At 24.3% G+C, this 18,244-nt stretch overlaps 4 protein-coding genes across 10 annotated transcripts in view; 1 reads left to right on the forward strand and 3 right to left on the reverse strand.

Annotated features, from left to right (window-relative positions):
• LOC126904481 (uncharacterized) overlaps positions 1–18,244 on the reverse strand; it is a 125,999-nt gene that overhangs the window by 86,275 nt on the left and 21,480 nt on the right. The gene's annotated exons all lie outside the window — the stretch shown is intronic.
• LOC126904488 (sperm-associated antigen 7) overlaps positions 1–18,244 on the reverse strand; it is a 186,647-nt gene that overhangs the window by 700 nt on the left and 167,703 nt on the right. For 2 of the 3 annotated variants that reach the window (XM_050683568.1, XM_050683567.1), the window contains exons 2-6: positions 1,512–1,595; positions 1,320–1,387; positions 730–818; positions 485–656; positions 243–417 (exon numbers count right to left, since the gene is read on the reverse strand). In XM_050683568.1, coding sequence (XP_050539525.1) covers positions 243–417; positions 485–656; positions 730–818; positions 1,320–1,387; positions 1,512–1,590 — 583 coding nt within the window. In that variant the 5' untranslated portion in view covers positions 1,591–1,595. Of the gene's footprint in view, positions 1–242; positions 418–484; positions 657–729; positions 819–1,319; positions 1,388–1,511; positions 1,836–18,244 lie in introns of those variants that run through there. The other variant, XM_050683566.1, reaches the window with a different exon arrangement.
• On the forward strand, positions 2,062–6,838 carry LOC126904473 (MATH and LRR domain-containing protein PFE0570w-like). Of its 2 annotated transcripts, none has more exons than XM_050683521.1 (9): positions 2,062–2,485; positions 2,903–3,034; positions 3,113–3,245; positions 3,338–3,470; positions 3,970–4,173; positions 4,240–4,361; positions 4,633–4,842; positions 5,745–6,090; positions 6,481–6,838. In XM_050683521.1, the coding sequence occupies exons 1-9, from the start codon at positions 2,211–2,213 to the stop codon at positions 6,720–6,722; spliced, it is 1,797 nt and encodes a 598-aa protein (XP_050539478.1). In that variant the 5' UTR covers positions 2,062–2,210; the 3' UTR covers positions 6,723–6,838. The 2 variants fall into 2 exon arrangements, with proteins under 2 accessions (XP_050539478.1, XP_050539479.1); XM_050683522.1 differs by having other exon boundaries at positions 2,063–2,485; positions 3,338–3,458; positions 6,481–6,837.
• LOC126904493 (putative ATP synthase subunit f, mitochondrial) lies at positions 8,188–9,066 on the reverse strand. The gene is made up of 2 exons (XM_050683575.1): positions 8,816–9,066; positions 8,188–8,632 (listed from the first exon to the last, which is right to left on the reverse strand). The coding sequence occupies exons 1-2, from the start codon at positions 8,927–8,929 to the stop codon at positions 8,423–8,425; spliced, it is 324 nt and encodes a 107-aa protein (XP_050539532.1). The 5' UTR covers positions 8,930–9,066; the 3' UTR covers positions 8,188–8,422.

The raw sequence follows: 18,244 nt of genomic DNA on the forward strand, positions 1-18,244 counted from the left end.
AAAAAAAATAGGGTTTCCATTTGAAAATATGAAGTTTTAAGCATAAGGGATAATGGTAGAAATTAAAATTTTTTTATGAAACACCTCATCAAAGATCCATAATGACAAAAAAAAAAAAAATTGTTAATAACAATTTTATTATTTAAGATATTACGTGAAACATAGTTAGCCGATCAATCTGTATTTATGTATGAATATTAAAACCATAAATGATGAGTAATTAATATAAATTTTAAACTAACCAAAACCATAGGTTTTATTAGTCTCTGTCTTTTTTGCAGCTTGTTCTGCTGCTTCTAAACCAACTAAGTGCTGATACTTTTCTTTATAATTATATTTAGGTTTATCTTGATTTGTTCGTTTTTGCATCATACGCTTCTGTTCATCTAGCATTTCATCAATTTTTTCTTGTTCTCTCTACAAAAATTGAAATTATTTTAATACATTTAATTTTGTTTTTAAAGGCAAAAGAAAAAATATATACTTGTGCTGCAAGTCTTTTGGCAATTTCTTCATTCCACTCTTGTCCATTTCTCAGAGCATTTAATTCATCTTCACAAGGAGGAGATTCTTTTTTAAATATCATGATATACCGATCAACTTCTTCTTCTCCAAATGAGTATGCTAACATACCAGCATCTTCAGAAATTTCATGCCTAAGGAATTATTTCATAGTAGTTAAAACATATTTGTAACATATAAAATGAAATATTAAATGTTTATAATTACACAATATTTCGAAGAACTTTATCTAAAGTAGGAAATTTCAATCTGGTTTGATAATCATCTTGGGCAAATGCAGTAACTTTTATCTCAGTCTAAAAAAAAAGAAAGAAACAAAATATATATTTTTAAAAAATAATTTTATTATTCAATTTTTTAACCAATAGAATTCTGATTTTCATTTTAAGTTCACTCAATAATTTATCCATTAGTTAAATAAATAAACATTGTGACACATAATTTACTAATGACGTTATTACTAATTTTTATATAAATTTAAATGATTGATTGATTGTTGCAAATTAAATATAAATTTGAATAATATTTGTAAAAGTAAATGATTATTGCTATATTTTTATTAGGTCAATGTTGTTTTGCAATAATTATTTATAAAGGAAGTATAAGATTTTATAGTCTACAAAAATATTAAATTTTATTGAATAGTTATTAAGCCTAATGAAATTTCATATATATTGCTATAATCTACTTTAAAAGTATCTATGGTTCAAAATTAATTAAATATTAAAACTATATAGTTATATAATTAGTAAATTTTAAATGTTTTAATTTATCATATAACTAAATGATTAATTTACTTCATGACGAAATTGTAAAATTCGAGCTTTTTCTTTGTTCTGCTGTTTTAAAAATGCTTCTTGGGCCTCTGTAACAACAAAAATAAATTATAACATATTTTGAACTTATGAAGTATAAATTACAATAAGAACAATAATCAATAAGAAACTTATGTTCCAAATATATTATCATGTACAACCTAATTATCTTACTTTTTTGTCGTAATTTTTCTTTTGTGTCAATTGTAGGAGGTTTGTCCATTGAATTCATGATTGACCCCAAAAGATCCATAATAACTACAAATTAAATAATTAGCTTCGGCAGTATTTATAAAATTCAAGAACAATTAAATACTTCTCGCTAACTTTAAGTAACTTAAGTTAATTTTTAAAAATTTGTTTAAAGAACAAAAGGTTAAAAAAACTGTAATGTTGAGATGATATAACGAAATTTGTTCGTTTATTTCAAAATTCTACAAATTGTTATTTTTCTGCTCTAATTTTTCCTTGAATTTAAAACTAATAAATATTACTAAGATTTTGTCTTTATGATTATTTTTTTCCAAATACAGTGCATATAACCTTCCAAGTTTATAAATTTTGTGTACACTGTATTTCGTTTAGAAAATGAATCAGTGATATGTGATAACTGTATTATCTGAACATCTATCATCGAGATAGTATTTCTTTATCTCTATGGCACCAATAAACTAAAATTGTTATTAGGTCTATGTATCTAAGGATAAAAAATGATAAGCATGTGGTTTCATACATAAATAATAGAAACGATATAATATACTTTGTTAGCCAAATTTTTTTGTTTATTGAAAATTTAAATACTATTTATTTTTTTAACTTGTATATTGATTAGCCAAATAATAAATAAATTACTTTATTTTCCGATTTTCTTAAATGGAAATATCAAACTTAGAAAATTACCCAGTTTATATCTTAAATGTTACGCCAGAATTATCTCAAGATACCAATGTTGAATCTTCTATGCCCATGACAACATGTGAAACATCGTCGTATAATTTTTACATTCCAACTGTTGAACAGCTTCATCAAAGATGTAATGTAATAAATACATCATTAAATTCAGTTAAACAAAAAAATAAACGTGTTGGATTGTTACCACAATCCAAAACTATCCAAAAAGTACTGAAAAATAATTTTAATCAATCCTTGTAAGTAAATAAATTTTAATATTAATGTTTTCAAAAATTATTAATTTCACAATTCTCTTTTAGCTATATTGTAGTTTTATTTATATAATAAAACAGTTTATAATTTTTTTCTTAAATTTATAGTATAATTAAAAAGAGGATTTTTAAAATATAACATGCATAGAAATATGTTAATACTCAAGAATATTATATGTATATTTGTCTTAAATATAAATATGTTGTTTTCTTGGATCTAAATTAAAAAATCACTAATTTACAATATTTAAATTTAAAAGAAAAATTCTGATTTAATGAATTATTGTTATCAATTTTCTTTGTATGTATTTATTGGAAAATAAAATGTTTAATTTAAATTCAGCAATTTTATTATACATATATTTTTTTATTACATTATAATAAATTATAATTTAAATCTAGAAAAACTGAAGAAGTTATCTCAGATAAAACTATTGCTGACTTAGGTGTACTACTTAATGATGAAGATATTGTTAATAAAAATAAAAAAGTAATAAAATATGATCCAAAAACAAATACCAATGTAATATTCAAGTAAGTCACACTATTTAGGTATTAAAATTAAATTTTACTTTAATTTAAATTTAATTTGTTATCTTTAAATTTCTATAGTTTAGTAAATCCTAAACTCCTAACAGAAACAGTTAAAATAAACAAAATTAAAAGAGGGCGTCCACGTAAAGAAGATAAACAAATATTATGTAATAAACCAAAATCTAAGGATTACTCAAAAAATGAAAAAGAGGTAGATAAATTTTATAATAATCAAAAAAAAATACTTAATAATTTTGATTTTTAATACTATTTATTATCTAATGAAAATATAATATTAATTAGATAGTTGAATGTTTATTAACTACTAAATTTGGGCGGTTATCCAAACCACCAGAATATTTATTAAATGGAAAAACACTTATGGAAATGCCTAGAAAAAGTCAACCTATTATTGATAATAGCGGTAATTATACAAGTCATTTTAAATTCTTAATTTTTAAATCAACATTTTTAGTTTTTTTAACAAAAGTCTATCTCAAAAGTCATAAAGCAAGTTTATTTGAAACTTGTGCTCATTAAGATATACAAATTGTTTTGACAACTTGGATTACCATTCAATAAATTGGTGATATCTGACAATTAAATCCTTGCATATTATTCAAAACCCACTTTTTTAAAAACTATATTTTTATTTTGAAAAGTTTATTCTCTAATCGTTAATATTTCACAATTTTTGATTAAATATGTTATATATAAGGGAACAGATAGATGTAACTTGGAAGTCATGAAATATAAATCACTTATAAATAATACTTATCCTTAAAACAAATATCATATTCAAGTAACTTCATATTGAAGATCTCATTGCTTTTAGTTAATTAATTTGTTCTGCATTTAATATACAATTTTCGTTATTACAATGTTTGTTTTTCACTTTTTATAATATAAGTTAAATTTAATGAAACTATATTTAGATATTATTGGAAGAAAAAAAGTGAAGTATAATGTAAAATCTGATTTTGTATGTGGCGTGTGTCACAAAACATATTTAGGACATAAGCGAATGAAAGAGCATTTAGAAAAATTTCCTTCACACATAACTAATTCAAATGATAATCAAAATTTTGAATCAGAACTTCAAGATATTTTTCAAGAATTTAACGAACCAATACTTAATGGTAAATATTGGATATATTTTATAAAAAATGTTATTGAAAAATTGTATAATATATATTTATATTTAGAAAATGACATTAATAATAGTTTAAATGGAAAAAAAGAGTCTCACACACAAACGGAAAAGTTAAAAAACCATAAGTGTGGTTATTTAAAATATAAAAAAAATTTAACTGGTCATCTAAAACAGGTATGATAAATAAAAATGAAAAAAATTTAATCAATTAAAAGATTTAATTTTATTTTACAATAGTAAATATGAATTATAAAAAAATTATTCAGTCTCTTACAATAATGTTAAATTATCATAAGAAAAAAAAAAGTAAATCTAAGAGTTACTAAATATTTAATAGTTTAAATTATTAATTAAATTTTGATTTATTTAAATCAGTTAATTTTTAAAAAATTATATTTAAAAATGTAAAATATAACCAAAGATATATTTATTTATTTATTTTCAGATTTTGAAACATTTAAAAAAACCCAGTATTATTAAATCATTAAACGGAATCATATCTCCTTGGGACATCATGTCAAGTTTATTAAATACTGGAAATATAAAAACATTTTCAGAGGAACTTAACATGTTTATTACAAAATTACGAAGTTTGTCAGAATATTTAACTCTTATTACAGATAGAGAGTTAAATTCTGACGAAAAAAATAAAATGGTAAAGTTGTAATTATTTAATAACTTAATGTTAAGATAAGGTAATTTGATATTGATTTGTTATTATCATTTTTCTACTTATGATATAGTTGAATATTATAATATAGTTATGACAAATTTAGACTTAACAGATTTAAAATATTTAAGATTATTCAAATTGATAAAAAACTAAATTTTGGATAGCATTTATGAGATGGAAATTTTTAGATGAATAAAAATATGAATATTTTTTTTTGTGATAAATGCTACTTCAAATTGCAATTAAATAATTACTCATTGTTGTCAAAATTCTGAAAAATCTAGATGAAAAGTCAGAAAATTTTCCCTAGATATATCAAAAAAATGTCTTAAAATTATTAAGCTTATACTTTTAGACTATCATCTGAGGTAATTTTCAACATTTTTGAAGGTTTATCTCTTTCTAGCCTTTTTAGTTGTGCCTATGCAAATAAATATAATATGGGAGTTAATGAAATCACACCCCTCTTACATATATAATATAAAATGAGGTAGGGAATATTTGTTTAAAACTGACTTAAAAAAATATAAAAAAAGTCAGGAAATTTGATAATTTTGAATTTATGGCAACTATAATTACTGAACTACCTATATAAACAATAATTTTTCACTTGGTATGATAAACCTATATGTACAATATTAAATATGTATGACACAGTATTTTTACTTTTTACTGAATTTAGGATTATTAAAATTTTTAATTTTTGAAAATAGGTTTTTCATACCAAACAACGAATTATAAAATTAAATATAGTGAAAAATCTAATAAAGAACCTAAAAATATAAAATTTGACTTTGATCATCTCACAAAAATTGTCCAATTATTCCTGAAAAATAATGTTTTTTATTTGGTAAAACAAATAAACTAATTTTGTTTTTTTTTAGAAAGTAGATGAAACATTACAAAATCTTTTAAACATGCCAAAAGGAACATATAGGATGAGTTCTATTCCTAATGAATACGATGATATAACTCAAAATAATGATGTTTGGACAATAGATTCTACTAAATCTAAGGATTCTATTTCTCCAGCTCATATTCATTCTAGTCCTATTCATTTAAATTTATTTGACAGCCAAACTTCCAAAGTTGATTTCTTATTAAGTTCTAGTATAGAAGAGTCAATGTTATGTGATGAAAACAGAGCTGCATTGGAAAGTGTTGATGGTCTTGTATCTGAAAGGCTGCGTACAATGACTGATCATTTAGAAACTAATGTTCCTATTATAGGTATATTTTAAATAGTAATAAAAACTACAATTTATTATTGCAAGATAATTTTTTAAATTTATATTTTAACAAACTTCTATTATAATCGTATAAATATTGAATTACTAGGGTAACACTAGTTATTGATATGTGAACCAGCTCTGGGTAGTTTAATACCTAATAAATAATTTATTAATATTTTGAATATTAAATCAAATGTGAGATCTAATTAAGAAATAAAAGTCCACTTTTAAGAACCTTATAAATGACTATAAATATCAAAAATAAAAATTGCTAAAGATTGGACAATTGGCAATGACAGTGTCGTTACCATAGTAATGTTTAATGTTGATAAAAAAATTAATTTTATGTTATTTAAAGTTTACTAATTTTGAATCATATTTTTTTCAGATTTTCCTTCTTCAACAAGGACAACAGTTAATGTTTCTCAAACAGACACATTTATGAGCCATGGAGTATATGAAGTTTTTACAAATGATATTAATCTTGTTCCTACTTCAACTGAAGAATTTATCAAAAGCTTAGAACAATTTGAGCCTTTAAATGATACAGAAAATTCTTTAAATACTGAAACAAGAATGCTTGATTTTGAAGATTTACATCATACATTTAATTCTACAGATGACTTGTAATGATATTTTAAAATCTGTATAAAAAATTAGATGTTATACTATTTAAGTCTAATTCTTCTAAATATTTAATGATTGGTATTTAGTTACCAATAGTACTGCACAAATTTATTTTTCATACTTAAAAAAGAAGTATGTATATAATTGTTTTGTATTTTTATAATTTTATAAGTAATAATAATTGATTCCTATTAAGCTAATTAAAAATATTTTTGTTATTAATGTCTTTATACCTATACTGATGCGGAAATAATGTTAAATATTATTTGTGATTAAAGAATATATGTTGGACATACATAAATTATGTACTATGTTTTTGTACAACAGTTTGAAACACTTGCTAATATTTGCAAAATATTAGCTAGTGTTACAAACTTAATTAAAAGTTAAAAATAATGTTTTTAAGTATAATAATTCATAATTTTGAGATTTATTATTTTTCAATGATCCCAACACTTTTTCTTCAATCTGCGACTTTTGATAAATCTATGAAAACTATTAATTTTCTGACTTTTCATCAAAGTTATTTTAATAATCATGATCATTCATAACCTCTTACTATTATTTCTTCTTAATGCAATGTCAGATTTAACTGCTGTAAGCACTGAATATATTTCTGTCTTTTTATATAAATATATTTTATTGATTTATAACACTTAGCATGGATGCAACTAGATGAGAATTAGGGAGATAATTCTCAAACATTTAAAAAGTCACTTATGTGATATAATAAGAAAATATTTTTATATTTTAATAAGGTAAATATGTTTAGTCCACAGTTTTATTTTAGTTGGACCTATGTATTGAAGTGTATAGATATATGTTAATAAAAAAAATAATATAAATTAAAAACATATCTCCATTTAAAAATTTAACAATTTAAAAGATGATGTAGATCATAACAATAAAAGATATTTTTGAATAAATAATGTCTTGTACTTGTCAACTTTTGCATAATTTTTTAGTTTCAAAATTACTTACAATAACTTTGAAGTCAGTTTTTTTCAAAAGTTAATAAATAGTTATCTATATTCTAATAGAATATAGATGACCGATTTGTTGGTTTAAAATTAAAAAAAAAATTGTTATTTTACATCCTTGAGAATTAGCCATCCCTAAAAAATTACCTTCTTAAACGTTGCTTATTGCGTTTACTAGGAAATCCAGCACTGTCTTATTGCTTGGATATAATTTTCTAACTGAGTAATTAACTTACATATCAACTTCTTAATATCTGAGTAAGAATTACATAATTGTATATGATATTTTTGTTTCTCAATACCGGTAAAGTTAACATCTATTATAATAATTTATAGGTGCATTCACAGAAGATACAAATAAAAGATTGTTTTAATGGCGATGATAATTAAATCCTTAAGATAATTTTGAAAGGGGTATAAGAAAAAAATCTATTTTTATTAAAGAACAATAAACATGCTCTTAAGACGACCGAAAATAGTTATAACTCTTAAAAAATAATTAAGTATATTACTTTATTGGGTAACATACTACAGTTTATTTAGAAATTTTTCTTATGAATTCAATATAAATTATAGTATAATAACAGCATTTTTTAATTCTATATGTTACATCCAAAACTATTAATAAACAAAATTATTGTTAAAAATATTTTTATGTATTTTATAACGTTGTAAAAAGAAACAAACTATTTAAATGATTTCTAAAATTGTGAACATATTTTATTAGTGGTACTTTTGGGTGCGATGATTCTTGAATTTACCATAATTAAGAACATAGAAGAACAACATGGATCCCGTAATAATATGTAATACTGGAGCAATTGTTACACGCTTAGGCTGGACATACTTGTGTGACCATCTCCAGTAAGCACGGCTAAAAGCACCCACAATAGCTTGCGGTGATTTGTTGCGACGAGATATCCATTGGCCAATCTACGAAATAAAATTGAATAATGTTATGTTAACATACCTATTGATAAAATATTAGATAATACCGAGATTTAAATAAGTTATGATATATAAATATATTACATAATAATTATGTAAGGAATATCTTACAGTTTAATAAAAAAATGAAGTGAAATAATAGCATTAGTTTATAAAATAATGAATTACCTCTTTGAGTTTTACTTGCGAAAAAGGAGTATCCGGTTTACCATAGTAGCGAGCTGGATCATAAGGTCCGTGTATTTTAGGGTTATACTCGGCCGGATAATCACCGATGGCCATGATGGACTTTATAATAAATGTAAACCGAAAAACTGAAAAAGTAGACTTGCAACGAAATAAAGTATAAATAATCAAATTCTCGTTTCTACCTCTGCAAAGGTTAAAAACGATGCCCGTCGCAAGCTAAAACTTAGCCATAGTTTTATCTGCTAAATTATCAGCTGTATAATCAGTGTTACCATTTTGGACATTAAACTGCAAAAAAATTATTATCAGAGTGGATTATAAATGTTTCATTTTCAGTGTCATAAAGTGCGGAATTTTTGAAATTTCATTATACAATATATTAATATTTATGTGGTGGTAACTTGACCTTAGAGATATAATTGAAAACTGATTATTTTTATATAAAAATAAAAATTGATAGATAAGAATATGACTTCAGATATAGAAAGTATTTTGTAAATTACAAAAATAAAATAAATAAATACTTTTCAATATTTCAAGTTAGGTAAAATTTCCATGTTTGAAATGCTTCAACTTGAAATTTTCACTTGAAAATAATTAAAACCCAATTTTGTTTGATTAAAGAAATGTTGCAATAATTCTTTACTGATATTGTCCATACGTTTATATAAGTGATAATATATATCGACTATTTTTAGCAAATTAATTATACATTTTTATACATGTCGAGGATTATTATAAGCGTATATGTTAATTGAAGTATAAAATCTATTGTACATAAATTAAGTATACAATGAATTTCCATAACTGAAATAAGTCATGAATTCATCTTAAGCTATCGAATTTAGGAGACTATTTGAAATAAAACAATTATTTTAACAAATAAGGAAATTGTTTGACTAAGATGTGTTAAATTTAAAAAGTACTAAAGCCAAAAGCTAATTTTTATATTTCTTTTTATAAAAAGCTTTCACTTTATAAGTCCAGTTGGGCTTATCTAATGTTTCTTTTTGTTTAAATCATCAATTTATGATATGCCACTTAGTATATAATGAGTAACTAATATCAAACTCTGAACTTTGATAAAAAAAATTACGAAACCATTTGAAGAACAACAAAAATTAAATATTATCAGTTTTTGGGTACAAAAGTTTGATGTTGTTGTTTTTTTTTAACATAATTGGTATTAAACAACATTTTTGTATATTGTTGTTATAAAAATTTATAGGTAACTCATTATCTATCGATTAACATTTACTTCAATAATATAACTAAAACTAATTAAAAAAAAAACAAGTTATATAAGTATACAATGTATAAACAAATCTATTTATTTTTTACAAATGAGACATTAATAAAGTATAACAAAAGAAGGTAGTTGCACAACTAAGATTCCTAGCAACCCCGTACGCAAGGCAAACTTAATTCAGGTACCATGTAAAGAAAATACAAATAGTTAGTATGTTTGCCTAACTTGAACGTAGTAGGGGCCGAGTCAGAACGTTCATTATACTACCGAAGAAAAGAATAACTATATTTACATTAAATTTATTAATATAATAAATCATGTTTTTAGCAACTAGGATACGGAAACAAAGGTTTTGGCCTGTTAGTTGTTATATCTGTGGTAGTCTTCATTGTTGATCCTATAACAAACAGATAAAATTTTTAATTTATTGATGAACATAAGACATTATACTTTTGATTGAGGATAAAAGTTTTATAAAGCATAGAGAATTTTAATTAGTGTACCCTTTATTGTTTACACTCCTATATTGGAGCAATAATTCAGTATAAAAAAAATAAATATATTTGATGAACCGGTTTAACGAAAACACAATTTCTTTGCACCTTTCGTGGTATACAATCTTAGCTAATAAGTCAGTTTACACTATATCATGTGTTCTATTTAAGTACGTTGCTATTAAATAAAACCTAATTCACTACAGAATCTCGGATCCTGGTTCGCAAATATTAGTTTTTAATTAGGACGCCGCATTTATAATTACTTTAAATCCTTAAAAAATATTTCGAATTAAAACCAGTTATCGAAATAAAAGAAAAATCAACAGGTTTATTTTTACACAATTTAAAACCTAAATCCGTAAAATAAAGTTTTTGAAAAAATATATACAGATCACGTGAGTTATAATATCGCTCAGTTTTGTCTTGGGAGGAGAGATAAATAATAAATGTTTTTACTGCCCCTCCAAAATATAGCTTTATCATAGGGAAGGTTTCTATCCTCCAAATCTCATTGCGAGAACGTCCATGTGCTATCATATTCATTAATTTGTATTGTTTTCGAAAAATTTTACATATTATGTAAAGTACATCGATTACATTGTATACAATATTATATGTAGCATTGATATAAATTTTTACGAAAAAAATTTTGTAGGATATTATAATAACGTTTTTAATAAAAAAAAAATCATCTTTCCCCGAACGTTAACTTGTTTCGCTCTTCCTAAATATTTTTTTTTCATTCAACTATAGAAACACCATACAGCGGCCCAAAAAATAATTTAAACTGGACAAAAGCTAATTTTGATCACTTTAATTAAAGTGAAATCAATTCAAATTTTTTTTTTACCTGAATTATCCAAAAATAAAAAACATTTTTTTTTCATATCTGTGTGAATGTTAAAGCTAAATATACACAAAACGAGGGTATACAATTATCACATTATAGACTTTTTTTTAGCACATTTTATAAAATTAAACATGTTGTATATATATATATCTTCTTAACCAATAACTATAGAAGCATGATTATTATTTTTTTCATGGTCAAGACCATAAAATACCGCTACTTTAATAAAGCAAATATGTATTTTTTTCCCTGATTTTCTACTGAAAAGTAAAAATCCTGACCCATATTAATTTTGACCAGCTTAAATTACGTTTTGGACTACAATGTATCGGAAAGATAGTAAATTTTAAGTTTCATAATTAATTATGTATAAGTTAAGAATTATTTGCTTATTTAGAACATTACAACATTGACTTTAGCAAAAACATTTATTGTTTTGAAAAAAAAAAATATATATATATATATATATATAATATAAAACGTTCATCATAATATACCGTTTTGAAAAAGTTATTTCTAGTAGGTAGTTGTTAATACTCACTGCTGTCAAAAACGCCCATGTGATAGGTATTCCTTTTTGATTTTGGTAATGATCCCTTATTTTTGTACAGCTGTTATTGGTCTGGGCCTGCTATTCGACCCATCCAGACCAGGTCGACGACCGTTACTGGGTACCGTTCTAAAAAAAAAAAAATATTTTCACGTGTATCACGAGCAATAGCATATTTGAAGAATAATCATACACGCTCTTGACTTTAAATAGAATCGAACAGATTATACTAATTTAATTAGTAGAACAGAATCGATACAAAACAAATGGGTATATCGATTAACTTACAGTTATGATTAAGTCGTTTCAAGTATTTCCAATACACTTATTACAACGATTAGCTTAGCACCATTAGTCAAGTAGAATATTAAAATATGATCAACTCGTATGAATCCGTACGATTTTCACTATATCATACGGTTATCGCCAAGTTAATTAATTTTTGTGAGTTAACGATCCGGTAGATATAATCACGCCGATTTCAATAGAAAATCAATTAATTTTAATGAATTATCAAATGGAAACAACGTCAACTAGTTTGAAAGAATTTACACACTTAAAGGATAGAAGAAGAAATAAAAACACACGACTTACCTTGAAGCTATCATCCTAGCGAGTGTGTTCTAGCTCAGTCAAATGAGATCAGTCGGTCCACAAATACTCTCTACCGTCTTTTGAGAGCACCGCGAACGTGATGTTAACTGTTCGCCGGTATCTAGATGTCTGGCGGCCTTGACCCTTAACTCAGCGTAGGTACGTTCAAAAATTGTTTCTTTTTTTTTTTCCTCTCTTCCGTCCATTCTTTTTTTTTTTTTCTGTTCTTCTTTTTTTCCTCTTTCGTTCTCTTTTCTTAACAAGGTACCCGGAGAAAGGTACGAAACGGTAGCTGTCGCGGGGTATTAAAATTACGGTAATATCTACAAATTTTACGTCACGGTACCGTTATAATACGGTTTCAGACCCATTTCAAACTGTCCCGTTATATTGGCTACTGGTTATGAAAACATAAAACGTCAAAAATGTATCAGTTTTAGGGGATTTTTCAGATTACTTTACAGTTACAGTACTTTCTCCCCGGAACTTCAACGACCTGTTCCGTTAGTTTCAGATAAAAAAGAAAATGATATATTAACACAGTTACAGACGTACCTAACCTGCTTTGTGTTTTCCATTGTGTCGGTTATTGAGTACCGCTGATCTAAATAGGCATCGCACGTTTTGGCAAAAGTAATAAAATAATAACAACGATCATGTAGCTTACTCTTGAGTGAGCAATAATTGTAAATTTCTAACATGTCTGGCAACCTAAGGATTCATTTTTGTTGACTACAGTTTTTTAATGCACCGGATTTTCAATGGTTCATTTGATCGGATTTGTTTTCATGTCTACATTTATAATCATAAAACTCAATAATTATAAATTTAAAAAGTTCAAGTGAACTGATGTTTGGTAAATACTACAAAACCCCCGTAAGTGTAATAAATGCAACGCTATTTATTTTTTGATTTCTTCAGTTGATTTAAAAAACAACTGATTCTGAACAACAATCTGAACAAAAATTTTAATTAGTTAAATATTTTAATTATAATTTTCTCTACCTAAAACATATTTTCATGTAATATTTTGTACAATTTTTTGAATTTTTGAGGTTCTTAGTTCTCTCTCACTCTGCCTATACTGTCTACTAAAGTATTATCAAACTTTATTATTTAGGCTGTTTGACAAATATTTTTATTTATTATCCGAATTTGAACAAAGTCATCTACATAATTAGTCGAGGGCTTAGTATTTCAGAATTTCAAATTAATTTCCAAAATTCATTTAAATATAATTGTATATTCGTTTAAAAATATTTTTAATATGAAGTGAATTAAACAAAACTCACCCAACTCCTAAAAAATAATTTGCCCTAGTTACTCCACAATAGTCAATAGATTCTAAGTTAAAACTCCACTCCACTAATTTGTACTGGAAACGTTTAAAATTATGTATAAGTCGAGAGAAATGCGTTATAATGACCTACATAGTTCATTTTATTTATGGAGTTGATACAATAACGATTTGTAAAAGAAAGTCTAACTTTTCATTGATATTTTGCTTAGTAATTGAAGTTATAATATTTTCAGTAAAAAAAAAAAAAAGAATATTTAAAAAATAATTACAAGAAAAAACATCAAAAAATAGTGCTTCATATATTATAGGGTAGGGCTCTTAATAATTAAAATTTGTTTATTTCATCAGAGCATATTTTAGTTAACAAACAAGGTAACGTAAATATTACCCAGTAAAATAGAGGCACTGAATAAAAAATTTTTCGAGTTAAAGATTTTTTTTTGTTTTTATTTTTAAGGTATTAACTTATTGACTACAATTATGAAATGTTATGCCAAAAATATGGCGATCAATTCAATTTTTTAAATATATTTTCTGGTATCATTAGATTTAAGAATAATTTCAGCAGCGTAAGTTAACATTGTTTTAAATAGAACCTGAATAAAAACCAAATTCCATGTAGAATATTTTGAGAATAATTTTTTATTTTGATGATTTGAACTTATTAAATTGCATAAGCTATGCATAAGATATTTTTATTTTATTTTAGAATAAAATAGAATATTAATAGAATTTTTAATAGAATAATAGATAGGAACTAATAAAGTCTTATTTTAGTTACAACTTACATTCATAACGAAATAATTACTTACAACTAAATGATTCTTTTGATAAAATTATAATAATATTAAATTACTATACAGGCTTAATATATTTTCATATTTTATAAACAATATACAAACAACTATTATAGCTTCTATAGAAAAACACAAATATTTATTTACATTCCATAAATGTACAGGCCGACTTAATTTTTATAATTCAATCTTGTGTTCTTAAATTTTCGAATTATCAAAGTAAACATTGTATAAAATTCCTCACTTCTTGTTTAATTGTAATTCGTTTTACATTTTTGTATTATAGTAATTAGTGTATACCAAAAAAAAAATGGCGAACACATATCCCGGAATGGTGACTAATAAGGTTTTAGCTTTTGAACAATTGATCAAAATTACTAATGAAACAAATATATGTAAACCAATTATACAACGCAAAAAAATTAAAGAACTTATTTTTGAATTTAATCGACCAAATCAAATAGTTGGTCCAACAACAGATAAATTGGCAAACAAATCAGTTTATAATATCACAAATTCAGTTATTAATACAAACAAAGATATAAAAAAAATTATGTTTAAGGGTAAGTCAAGGGTACATTTAGATAAATTGTGGCCAATACAAAATTATTTAAAGAATACATTTTATAATTTTCCTATCAAAAATAATGATTTGTGAAATATTTTAGTTCAACGTTTGTTCTCTCTAACGCTGAGTTTAATCAAATAGAAATTCAGCTTAACAAAATTTCATTTTGATGTGTTTTTGGTACACGACTTTATAACGTCAAAAAAAAAAAAATCATAATAATACATTTGCAATTTTATGTGAGAGTCACTGTTATTACTCTATATAGCCTATTTAAAAATTTTAAACAAAAAATGCTTTTAATATTACAAGCAAAAATAGAGTTTAAAAAGTATCGACAAATCATGAGCTTTTGATATTCAAAAGCCAGAGAATTCTTGTTCACTCGTTTGAATATAAAAATAATGAGACAATATGTTAATATTAGACACACCCAACTTAACAATAGTCATAGGTCATGTGGGGCAAATGTAAATGAATGGGGTAATAATAAATTCATTATTTTTTTTAGACTATATAATAGTTATTAAGTCAGATAAAGCAATTTTAATCGTCAAGTATATAGTTATGTTTAAATATAAATAGAAAATTAAAAGTTATGTATTTCGTTTAAAAATGCATTTACATTTAACCCAATTGGCCATATATAATAATAATAAAAAAAAAGATAAATATTATTAATACGTTTTGAGGAATAAAGAACAAAATTTCTTTTTTTGAAAAGAAAGCCACATCAATTAAGAACTCTAATAATATAATGATTAAAAATCAACGCAAAAATATATTGAATAAAGCCAATGATTTAAAAAAGATTAAAGAACATGTAAATGAGCAAGACACTACAGAACAGAAAAAAACAGAAAATGATAATAAAATAACTAATAGTTTAGAATTAAACTTGTACAAAGATACAATAAAGGAAAAAATTATTTTTTTTTGAAAAGAAAGCCACATTAATTAAGAACTTTTATAGTAATATTATTTGATTAATCAACTATAAATTTAAAATTACTTAATTGATAACAACTTTTGGATCAATACTTCGGGAGTTTTCTTATTTTTATACTTGTGCAAGAGAGAGAAAGTGCGGACTGGTAATGTGTAGCGATAAAAATAACAGCAGCACCCAATCCTCACCTACAGTCATAACTTTAAATTGTTAATAACTTCTGAAATATTAATTCAAAAGTTAATTTCCACCAGTTGGATATATTCAATCTAACAACAGTCATAGGTCAAGTGGAGCAAATGTAAATGAAAGAGATAATAATTAATTCATTATTCCTGGTAGAATTTATGATAGTTATTACTTTAGATAGGAAATTTCCAATAGTGAAGTATATAGTATAAACATATATTTGTTTTTTATCAATAGAAAATTAAAAGTTATGCGCTTCGTTTAAAAATGCATTTACATTTAACCCACTTGGCCATATAGCAATCAAAATAATGATAAATATTATTAATACGTTTTAAGGAATAAAGCAAAAAATTTCTTTTTTTGAAAAGAAAGCCACATCAATTAAGAATACTAATAATATAATGATCAAAAATTAACGCAAAAATATATTGAATAAAGCCAATGATCTAGAGAAGATTGAAAAAAGATGTAAGAAATATAAAAAATAACTAGACAGATAATAATTATCAGATAAATGATGGCATAGAATTTAACTTATATGAAGAAAGAGACTTTAAACAAGATCAACCCAGTTGACCAAGAGAACCAAACTGACTTAGATAATAAGATAATCGATAGTCCAGATGAAAGCAACCAAACATTTCAAATTAAAAGTAACAATGAACAGTCCATGGAGGAGGAAGGACATTTTGTAAATGAGAAAGACTCTACAGAACAGAAAAAAAACAGATAATAATAGTAAAATAACTAATATTTTAGAGTTAAACTTACACGAAGATATAGAATTTGAACAATACCAACACAATACTCACCGAGAGAACCAACCTGATATAGATGGTAGAGTATCCAATAGCTCAGAGAAAGAAGCGAAACATGTCAAATTGAAATTAACAGTGAATGTCCATAGAGGAAGAAGGATATTTTGTATATGAGCAAGAGACCATAGAAGAGAAAAAAAACAGATAATGATAGTAAAATAACTGATAACATAAAATTTAAATTACACAAAGAAAGAGAATTTGAACAAGACCAAAGTAATGACGAAATGATAAATAGTAAGGAATCCGTTTCAATTTCTATAGATGAAAGTGTATTACCTCGTTTTCGAGTACTTAACTTGTCAAAAATGCCAAAATATAATAAAAACAAAAACAAAAAGAAAAGGAAAGGAAAGATATCTTATAAAAGAATGTAAAAAATTGAGAGATTGTTGACAACCCAAATTATTTCTATTTTATTCTTAAAAATGTAGATTAATATTAATAGGAGCTCAAGTTAACTTAAAAAATTTCTTTTTATAAATTAATCAAGCGACAATCACATGTATTAATTAATAATCTTAATTTGTCTAAATAAATGTCTTTATAACTAATAATATTTAATGAATATTTATTATATAGTCATTCTTTATTAGATAGTTTTAAAGATCATAATAAAAGTCGAGTGACTTGCGTTAAAAGAATCACTTTGTATATCAATAAACTGAATTGAAATAAAAATCGAAAAAAATGATTTCTGTTTAAAGCTCTAGTTAGTTAATGTTTAAATGTAAAAAGAGTATAGGTTATAAATTTTAATTTATTATAAGTTATACTTTGTATAATTTCATTATTTCTGGACCTAGAGAAATGGGGCCTAGGGTATTTAGTTTTGCAGAATACACTAAGTTGTACCAGAAGTAATATAAATTTTGATTCATCATCAAACGGAGATTATATCAAAAACAATGGTTTTAATCTTGGATAATTCAAAAGTCTTATATTTTTAAATATTTTACTTAAAAAATATTAAGAATATCAAAATGGAATTCCAATTTTTTCCGATTTTCAAAATAATATTTTAATAAATAGACATTTATGTCG

Source organism: Daktulosphaira vitifoliae, unplaced genomic scaffold (genome assembly GCF_025091365.1).
Source record: "Daktulosphaira vitifoliae isolate Bord-2020 unplaced genomic scaffold, ASM2509136v1 Scaffold_4, whole genome shotgun sequence".
NCBI lineage: Eukaryota > Metazoa > Arthropoda > Insecta > Hemiptera > Phylloxeridae > Daktulosphaira > Daktulosphaira vitifoliae.

What these genes read in the sequence shown, in the direction of transcription:
- LOC126904493 (XM_050683575.1), bottom strand. Translation starts at nt 8,929, where the DNA reads ATGGCCATCGGTGATTATCCGGCCGAGTATAACCCTAAAATACACGGA. An exon ending in CGCAAGTAAAACTCAAAGAG is followed by an intron (nt 8,633 to 8,815) that starts GTAATTCATTAT and finishes TTTATTTCGTAG; the next exon opens with ATTGGCCAATGGATATCTCG.
- LOC126904473 (XM_050683521.1), top strand. Translation starts at nt 2,211, where the DNA reads ATGGAAATATCAAACTTAGAAAATTACCCAGTTTATATCTTAAATGTT. An exon ending in TAATAGCGGTAATTATACAA is followed by an intron (nt 3,471 to 3,969) that starts GTCATTTTAAAT and finishes AACTATATTTAG; the next exon opens with ATATTATTGGAAGAAAAAAA. An exon ending in TAACTGGTCATCTAAAACAG is followed by an intron (nt 4,362 to 4,632) that starts GTATGATAAATA and finishes ATTTATTTTCAG; the next exon opens with ATTTTGAAACATTTAAAAAA.